The sequence below is a fragment of the Ostrinia nubilalis genome, chromosome 25, assembly GCF_963855985.1.
Source record: "Ostrinia nubilalis chromosome 25, ilOstNubi1.1, whole genome shotgun sequence".
Lineage (NCBI taxonomy): Eukaryota > Metazoa > Arthropoda > Insecta > Lepidoptera > Crambidae > Ostrinia > Ostrinia nubilalis.
In genome coordinates, this window is record NC_087112.1 from 3509727 (window position 1) to 3519872 (window position 10146).

Consider the following 10146-nt stretch of genomic DNA (forward strand, 5'->3'; position numbering starts at 1 on the left):
TATTGTATGAAATTAGCTATTTTACTAAGACGATATAACACTAGAAGCCCTCCTGCCCTTTATCAGTGTAATAGAGATTAAATTAGATAAGTATGATCAGTATACTGCGGGTTGTCAGTAAGAGATCGCTTCCTAGGGATAAGACCGCAAGAAATAACTCTTAGAAAAAAATCCATTGTTTATTCTTAATATCTTACTGACGGTATTTTTAAGTAAATAAATAAATAAATAAATAAAAAATGTATTTATTGCCTTCGAACCATTAGACATAGGTAGGTACAGGTAGTTAGACTTACAACTAATAAGTACACTGAAGGCAAGTAAGGTAGACTTTAGAGCCAAGCTGTACCTATGTAGGTAGCGGACGTTACTCCTCAACGGGTTATATGACTGGCTGGGCTACTGGACTGAAAGGACTGATGCCTCTCCTTATTGTTTCATGTAATTTTCCCAGTAAGTATTCATAATTACAAGTCCTCCGTTAGAGAGTAGGTTAAGAGAACCTCACAGGTAAAAGGGTCAAGAGCTAGGAAAACCCTCCATCGTTTCATGTTTTCTTAGATAGAATTTACCTACTTACTATTTTACATCTACTTAGGTCATCAGTCAGAAAGTTGACAGGTTCGGAGGCCCTCACAGGCAAAAGGGCCTGGCTGGCTAGAGCTACCACTATATGGCTCATCCGACAACCTAATAACTACAGCATCGGGAAGTTCTTTGGTTGACGATCTTACGGGACTATTCCCACCTCTCGTTCCCACCGCTGCAACTGCTGTGTAGCCAGGATCTACAGCTTGACCGCCAAAAACCCAACCAGTGAAGGTCAAGTTTATCCCGGGGAAAAGTTAAACTGTCATTGGACCCGCAACGAAATTAATCAGAATAACATAGAAGGAGGAGTTCGAAGTTCTTAGTGGTCGACGATCTTAGCCTGCCCTGTAACGCCCCTGGGTATGCGGGTGTCTATGGGCGACGGTAATCACTTACCGTCAGGTGATCAGTCTGCTCGTTTGCCTTCTGTCACATAAAAAAAAAAAAGCCTAGACGCAGACCACCGACTTTTAGTTGGCCAATAGTTGAGCCCGATTCTATTTTGTACGAAGAATCGGCCGATACCAAATCGGTGTAATGTGCGCTCTTTCATACACGTCCATGTCGTCCATACTGAGTAACAGCCCGATCCAACTATCGGCCAACTAAAAATCGGTGGTCTGCGCCTAAACTTAAGAATAATCTCCAGATTATCTACGGCCAATGTTAGATCTATCTGTGGTAGGTATAGGATAGGTAAGTACATACAAACTGCAATAGGGCCGAGAGCGGCTGCGCGTGCGCGTCTATCCAGGCCGTGAAATGAAAGCCGCGCAGGGCTACTTTCACGGCTTCTTCATGCAGTTCATAGTGTGACAACTGTGACAATTATCATTTTTGTGTGACATACCAGCTGTCTAAGATGTATAGAGTAGAGATGAAACGGATAGTTGTTTGGCCGGATACCGGATACCGGATATCCGGCCAGCTGCTAGGCCGGATAGCCGGATATCCGGCGGCCGGATAGTTGGCCCATTGTCTCGTTGCATGTCGTGACGAGTTTAGCGCCGCACAGGTGCTTCGAACGCTATCAGTGGGTCTAATAGTAGACTAGACTAGTCACACTTTTCTAAAATCGAATCAGTCCGAATAAAATGTCAGATTTTGCCACTTGTCTAGGGGGCAGATCAATTTGGGCGATTTCGGTTGCCATCGTGAGTGTGTGATTGAATAGCGAAAATTAAATTAGTTCACTTGCATCATGACATTAGACCATCAGTGAACCAAAGATCGCATATTTTACTTGGCAATATTTCGACTTAACGGATACATATTTACTATTTATGTATTCGTCATTAGAGTGAATAGCCCAGAAAACGAAATTAGTTTTTTTAAAGGCCTTAATATGGCTTTTTGTAACTTTTTGGACTTTAAATAAAAGCCGTCATTATTATAAGCCATTTTATTGATGTTTACTTCAAAGATTAATGTATTTCATTTTATTAATAGGAAATTGTCGTAGTTTTTTAATATCCGGTATCCGGCCGGATAGTGAGTTACTATCCGGTATCCGGCCGGATAGTAAATTATGGCCGGATATCCGGCCTACCGGATAGTTACCGGATATCCGTTTCATCTCTAGTATAGAGCTTCTGAAGGTTTTTCGTTTCCTATAATTAAATACTTTAACGCATTATTACGCATCAGACTTTTCATAAAATTAACGTACTTAAGATCTTCTCACTTCTCTGCACGAAAGCAGAGTTTTGGGTCTGCTCCTGTCTGTAGGAAAAAATGTAGGTAAGTATATCTTTAGCTATCTTTTAACTTGGAACAAATACTGGCGGTATACTTTATACGTATGTTCAAATTGGATGTCTAGGTTGATATGAATATAACTCTTATCACCTTCGTCTCTGTCATTAGGTTTTCGGCTTGACTGCAGCAGTCCTACAGTACCTACCTACATTTATTATCAAGGATTCTGGTATACCTTTGAACTAGTCCAAAGTATTTATTTTCAAATTCTTAAACCTTTGAGAGGTAGAGGTGATACGACCTGCAAGCTTTCAAGAGGAGAGCGTATCTAGCGTATCTTTACCTTAAAGGCCGGCAACGCACCTGTAACGCCCCTGGGTCTGCGGGTGTCTATGGGCGACGGTAATCACTTACCATCAGGTGATCCGTCTGCTCGTTTGCCTCCTGTCACATAAAAAAAAAAGGTAAGAACCGCTCTATACAGTTCAACACGCGCAGTGTCATAAAATTGAGATGCAAAGCGGACAGACCAAAGTCTGGTGCACCGTGGAGGGGACGTCTGCGCTAGTAGAGGGGGGAAGGGGGGAAGGGGAGAGGGGAGGTGCACTAGACCTTTCTCTCAAGTTCTGGGTCAAGCGTTTATGTAAGTTATGTTTACATCTCATGCGCATACGTTTTTTATTATTCAGTTAGCATTGATTTGCGGGTCAAGATGATGAATTATGATGAATTCTGAGAATAGTAATTTGGATATATTTAGCTTTATGTGAGATAAAGCCAGGTATTTCCTGTTCAAGTGTACTTTATGAGAGATGGTTTGTATGCGTTTAGAAAGGTTTGGGTAACTGATTTTTAGGAGTTAAGATTAACTGCGTTTTATGATTCGGAAACTTGGTCAAGAAAGAAAGGCTTCAGCTGTACGTAAGAATTCATTCGTTTCAGCCAACTAATGTTGATTGAATGACCACTTTTCACGCAAATAAACTGATTTGATTTTGACTTCTGCTCCAAGGATTTCGGGACGACAAAAAGACGGAACAGAGAGCTTAGTGTGAGTTATCAAAAGTCCTCACTAGTGAGCGCGTAAAAAATGACATTTAATGTATGACGGATTGTACAGCGCCCCTAGCGGAAACTTTCAAGAACTAAAATTTTCATATATTTTATTAACGCGCTCACTAGTGGGAAGTTTGATGTAAACTCACACTAAGACCTTAGATCAGTTATTGCTACCACTGCAACTCTTTGTAGGGTAAGTATATCCAGGATTTACACCTTGGCACTCATTGTTCGTAAAGGTAGCAGGGAAGCGCTGGACGCAGGCCGCTACCAATCGATCAACGTGGAAAGCATTGGGGGAGGCCTATATTCAGCAGTGGACGTCCTATGGCTGAAATGATGATGATGATGACTCTTATGTTAGAAGAAGACCTTAAACTAAATTTCTCAATGTGTGGTTTAGCCAAGAAGTCCTAATCTACAACCCTCAAAAGCTTAATCTTGCAAATAGACCTTATAATTTTACACCAAACTCAAGCTTTAATCCATTGAGATATAATGCTACGCACAGTAAATACAGTAATATTACGTACTTCAATGCTTAAATCTATCATAATATCTATAGCTGTACTTCGTGGAACGTTCCAGTGCGCGCGCGCAGCCCTTTCCAAAGTGAAAAGGCGAAATCTAGGCCTGACCGGCGTAGATAGCATCGCCCTGCATTGTCGGCTACTTGCTAGATCCTGCGTCTTTATAAAATTGCAGACTAATTGGATAGTTGACTATTAAGGCTTGGTATTTCTGCTAAAGTAGGTATTTCGCGCTGTCAAAATCTGCGCGCGCAATACTTCGCCGAAGACAGCGCGCCAAAGAGCTCTCGCTACACAGTATAGAAATACGCAGTTGGTTAGGTTAGGTTGACTTCCTTCCGTTCAAGCGTCACACTCACAGCACTTTCTAATACAAATCATATCCAAGTGATACAAATTAAAACAACTTTCAAAATTTTTGGGAATATATTTTAGAATCGAATAAATATAGAATATAACTGCCAAAGTAAACACGGCTCAAAGAGGCGTGGCGTCACCCGACCTTCCGGAAGTTCCGCGCCGGCTAAAATAATTTCAAGATTACGTCACCCGACCTATCGGTAGATCCTCGGGAGCTTGAGCGATTGGAAAAACATTTTATGATCAGTTACTCGTAGTAGCGATTATTTAGAGCTTGGATAATAAATTATAGTTGTTGCAATTCACAAAGCTTTGCATGTAGTTAATTACATTAATCAGTACACGCATCAATTTTGTTCAGTCTTTTTGTTTATTAATAAATAAAAATATCATACTAAAATTGCATACATATTTGTTTGTATTGGTCTGGGTGTTTTCTTTCCATAATTTATGTATAACGTATGTACGGGGCTCTGTATCGAAAATCACTATGAGCAATGAGCATCACACACGGTTACCTGGAGTGCATTACCGCAGCAAAATTTTTATAAATGTTATGCTTTAGAGAGTCGAGATTATAGCAGATAATTAGTCCATCGTGAGCAGAAATTTGTCCACTAATAGCAAAATTCGTTCAAATTATAGTTTTAAAGTTATTAGGAAAACACAGATTTTGCTGGGGTAACGTTTCAAACATTACCCTGGCAAATTTTTTTCTTGAAAGTCGTTCTATCCTGGAACCAAATACATGGATAGATAGCTCTTGTTGCGTAGTAATTTGTCCACGAATAGCAAAATTTGTTCGTGTTCCGGTTCTCAAGTTATTTAGAATTTTGCTGGGGTAATGTTTTGTGATGTCCCAGATCTCGTAAATGGCTCAACGCAGAAGTTTGAAAAAAATACCAATGATAGACCTTGATATGTCCAAATTAGTTCAAACATTAGTCATTGATTTGAATGATAAACACCAGTGTAATTAAAAGATTTCAGAAAATCAGATAAAACGGATTTGTGAGTAAACCAGTACTTTTACAATCGAATAAAAAGGTGTAACATGTACCCTTGGTACACCTTTATAACCACAGTAAATATAAATGATGTGGCTTTGCGCAAAAGAGAGATTTCAAGAAATCTAATTTATTTTAACAGTCTTACTTTCGTGGCCGAATACGCGATTCCCTTATAACAAGGGAACATGGCATACAATGGTCAAATTAAAATGTTCCCTAAATAAGCTATCCTGTTAATTTCAGCTTTATATTACGACTTATAAGAAAGTTATCGAACTGCAAAAAAATATCAGGAATTCTTCTATAAGCCGACCAAATTATAAAAGTTACAAAAAAGCGACCGTTCCATACTTAAGGCTTGCCATCTTAAATGAACGGTATAATATCGAGGTTTCGTCAGTACAGTTCCGAACAAAGGTGTTTGTGTAGTGTAGTTGAGTTGAGAGGTAGATTATTGAAATAATAAAACGAACATTTTATTTTTTAAATACATTTTAAAAATAATTTACATTACGGATAACAATGAGAGGATGACATTGCAAGGTGGTGCCAGTCCAGTCTTAAATCCGTTGATATATGCTGCATCTGCCATGTTTTTGGCTAAAAGATTCTTCTATCTTGCAGTTTAGACTTTTATTATAGACCTCAGACAGTATTTTTTGGAAAACTTTTACGCATGGTGGAGGAAGGGACGCTCTAGACACTCAAGTCTACAAGGAGTCACATGAACTCCAGTTTTAAATCCGTTGACATCTGCTGCATCTGCCATCTTTTTGGCTAGAAGATTCTTCTATCTTGCAGCTTTGACCTTTAGCTACAGACCTTAGACAGTATTTTTGAAACATTCTTACGCATGGTGGAGGAAGGGACGCTCTAGAGACTCAAGTCTACAAGGAGTCATATGAACTCCAGTTTTAAATCCGTTGACATTTGCTGCATCTGCCATCTTTTTGGCTAGAAGATTCTTCTATCTTACAGCTTAGACCTTTAGCTACAGACCTTAGACAGTATTTTTTATTATTTATTTGTGTCAGTGTGCTCTTCTAAAGAGTGTAAGACGATTGTATGTAGGTACTATTAAAATGTAATTTTAACTCATTGGTTTTGTCTCATATTTGAGGAATGTACTATATATCATGAGTAGAGTCTTCGTTTAAAAGGATGTGTTAGCGACGTCGACCAAGGAAATACGCTAACTTATTAATTAGAATCGATTAGCAACATTAATAGTCAGATAATGTTGTAAAATAATCAATTAGAGTCGATTAGGTATAAATAACATTCCATCTCTTTCTCACATTATCTCTCATCTCGCTTGCACATCAAATACTCTTCCACACACTTCTGGAATATTCGAGAGAAAAAGAAACGGGACGGCAACATCGGACCTCTCGCTTCGAACATTCCAGAACTATGGTTCCAGAACATGAGAGACAGAGACAGGAATATCGGGAGAGAAAGGGATGGATATATCCCGGGGCCCTATAAATACGGAGCAAGGCGCTCCGGGAGACAAGTTTAAGTTTATTTGAAGATGTATTGTTTTGTTCAGTTCAGAGAACAAGTGCTCCAAGCAACAAGTGATCTGAAGAAGCAAGAACTGAGAAAAGGAAGCGAATAATAAACGCGAGAAGTCTCAGCAAGTGAAATAGTGGTTTTATTCCTGCAAGTAGCACCTACTACGCCTGACATAGTAAGGGCAAGCTCTCAACGGCAGTCATCATCGTCCGGTCAGCGCTCTCGAACACACACAAACGCATACAGTCCACTGCAGTCCACCACATTTTCCTGGTCCTTCGAGCCGGATCACCACATTTTCCTGGTCCTTCGAGCCGGATTACGGGAATAGCGAAGATGCCTGTCACCAGGTCGGAGAAGCTACGAGGTGCCGCCGCCGCGGCTAGCGCCGCCGCCGCAGGGAGAATTACGTCGCCGCCGGTTCATGGAGGAAGTACTCCGACGGAAACCACGGATACTTCATCAACGCTGACCCCGTATCCCGCCGGGGGCGCGTCCTCACCGCGCATCGCCAGGGACCACGCCGCGCCGGCTGTTAGCACCCGGGTTATGGGAGAGCCCGGCGTGCATTTGGGAAGAGGGGAACCAGCACCGCGCTCCTACACAGAGGAGATAACCGCCGACGTCACGAAGCCACACGAAGCACTAAGGGCCCGTATCGCGGAAGCAGAGAAGAGACGTGCCGCCGCCGCCGCCGCCGCCGCCGCCGCCGCCGCCGCCGCCTCCACGCCCACTGCGGCCAATGTTGCCGCCGCCTCTGCCGCCGCCGCGACTCCCGCGACTACGGTGACCACCGTGCCGACTGTTGAAGGACAGTACGCGCCACCCACGCCGCAAGTGCATGAACAAACGCCGCGACTGTCACGAGTGAATCAAGACACGCGCTCCGTCCGCTCGTCAAGAAGAAGGGCAGAAATAGAGGCCAAATTAAGAGTGGCCCGCCAGGAACTGGAAGTTGCCAAAGCGGAATTGGAGTTGGCCCAATTGGATTCCGACATGGAAGAGGATCCAGAAGAAGTGCAATACAGGCAAATGCAGATCGAAGATTGGTCGAACCACTCGAGCATCATCGCCGAGAGGGTACCGCCGGAACCACAGCCGCTACCGCCGCCGCCGCCCGCCGCGCCGCTGCCACTGCCGCCGCAAGTTCTACCGCTGCCGCCGCCGCAAGTGTTGCCGCCGCCGCCGCCGCAAGTGTTGCCGCCGCCGCAGCCACTACCTTCGGAAGGGAGGACCGATATTCAAGAATTGGCTATGGCCATCACTAAGCTGTCACAGAGGGCAGAAGGTGGCCTCACAATGCAACTGGTCGACCTCCCAAGTTTCAATGGCGCATGTGAAGAATGGCTCGCGTTCAGAAGGTCGTATGAAGACACCGCGCGCTCCTTCACACCGGCACAGAATTTGGCGCGACTTCGAAGGTGTCTCCAGGGGCACGCAAGGGAGGCAGTCAACAGCCTCCTGTTCACCGCCGAGGATCCGGAAGAGCTGATGAGAAGCCTGGAGGTCCGGTTCGGCAGACCTGGAGCGATAGCCCTGGCGGAGTTGAAGAAGATGGAAAGGCTGCCAAGGGTCAACGAGTCATCAGGGGAGATCTGCATATTTGCCAGCCGAGTCCGCAATGCCGTGGCCACCATCAGGGCTCTCGGCAAAATGGAATATTTGTGCGCACCAGGGGCCGTCGAGTGTCTTATAGAGAAGATGCCGCCGACCATGAAGTCTCGGTGGCTGATGTACCAACGTGAGCGCCGGGCAGAGGGAAAACCAGCGCTCGAACTCATGTATGACTTCATGGAAGTTGAAGCAGATATAAATAGCGACTACGCTCCCCCAGAAGTGTCCTGGGACCAGAAGAGGAACACGTTCAAGAGGCCGATCCACCACATCCCACAAGCGGAGGAATACTACGAAGATCAGAATACCGACGAGAAGAAGTGCCCAGAATGCCGAGAAGATCACTGGCTGTACGAGTGCAAGAGGTACAGGGAATCCAGTGTAGACGAAAAATGGGAAATGGCGAAGAAGGCAAGAATGTGCTTCAAATGCCTGCGCTTCAAGCATGCTAGAAACACATGCCGGGCACAGCCGTGCAAGAAGTGCACGAGGTGGCATCACATCAGTCTTCACTCGGAGAAGTCTGCAGCAACGAAGACTCAAGAGAAGCCTGCCGAAGGAGTTGTATCGTCGGTGCACGTCACGAGCTGCGGAAGGACCTACTTGAAGATGACGCCGGTAAACCTCTACGGGCCCAAAGGGACAGCAAAAGTGCTCGCGCTCCTGGACGAAGGGTCCACCGTCACGCTGCTGGACTCATCAGTGGCGAAGAAGATTGGGGCGCAAGGGAAGCCGGAAGCCATCACCATCGAGATGGTCGGGGGGAACGGAATGGTGAAAAGCAACTCTCAGAAGATCAACATGAAGATCAAGGGGGTCCATTGTAGAAATAAACTCAACATAGAAGCGAGAACTATCGACAACTTGAAGCTGACGAAGCAAGGTGTCGAAGAAGGAATGCTTCAGAACTGGAAACACCTGAAGAAAATTAAGAAGAAGCTGGTCTACAACAAAGAAGTACCTAGACTTCTGATTGGGCAAGACAATTGGGGGCTGATAGTCACACGGAGACTACGCAGAGGGAAGGCCTCCGAACCAGTTGCCTCTTTGACCAGCCTTGGATGGGTTCTGCATGGATGCAACACTGGAAGAAGTGATCCAGTGAAGTTAGTGCACCACAGCAGATTAGTGGAAGATGGGACAGAAGCCCTGGTTCGCCGACACTTCGAGAAAGAGTACATCGGGGTGGAACCACGTCGGCCTTGCAACGACGCCGACAAACGGGCTCGCAGTGTCCTGAAGAAGACCAGCAGAGGGCATCAGGCGCACAAGCATCCCATCAAGAAGAAGTTGGATGATCATCCCACCAGGATGTCAGGATGTTTCAACATGGAAGGTGCCTAGGAAAGAAGGGTCCGCACGGTGAAGACGACACTAATGGCCGTCCTGGAAGAAAAGACATCACTGGAAGAAGTCCTGCACACGCTCCTCCTCGAAGCGGAACACATTGTGAGTTCGCGTCCACTTACCTGTATCAGCGCGGATCCCAACGACGAAGAAAGACTCACGCCGAACCACTTCCCGAAAGGAAGATCCTGCGGAGCGATGACGCCGGGCGTGTTCAAGGACCGCGACTTCATCGGGAAGGCGAACTGGAGGACAGCGCAGCGCTTGACGGACCACTTCTGGCGAAGATGGCAAAAAGAGTACCTGCCAACTTTGATGCCAAGGAAGATAGCCGGCCGGGAGACAAAAGACCCTCAAGTCGGCGACGTCGCCTTGAGATTCGACGCAATGCCACCAAAAGACTCTTGGCCACGAGAGAA

At 45.0% G+C, this 10146-nt stretch overlaps 1 protein-coding gene across 1 annotated transcript; it reads left to right on the plus strand.

Moving 5' to 3' along the window:
- Positions 1-386: 386 nt before the first annotated feature.
- LOC135084077 (uncharacterized) lies at positions 387-9724 on the plus strand. Its single transcript, XM_063978819.1, has 2 exons — positions 387-453; positions 7437-9724. Exons 1-2 carry the CDS (start codon positions 387-389, stop codon positions 9722-9724), a joined length of 2355 nt encoding a protein of 784 aa, XP_063834889.1.
- The last annotated feature ends 422 nt before the right edge of the window (positions 9725-10146 follow it).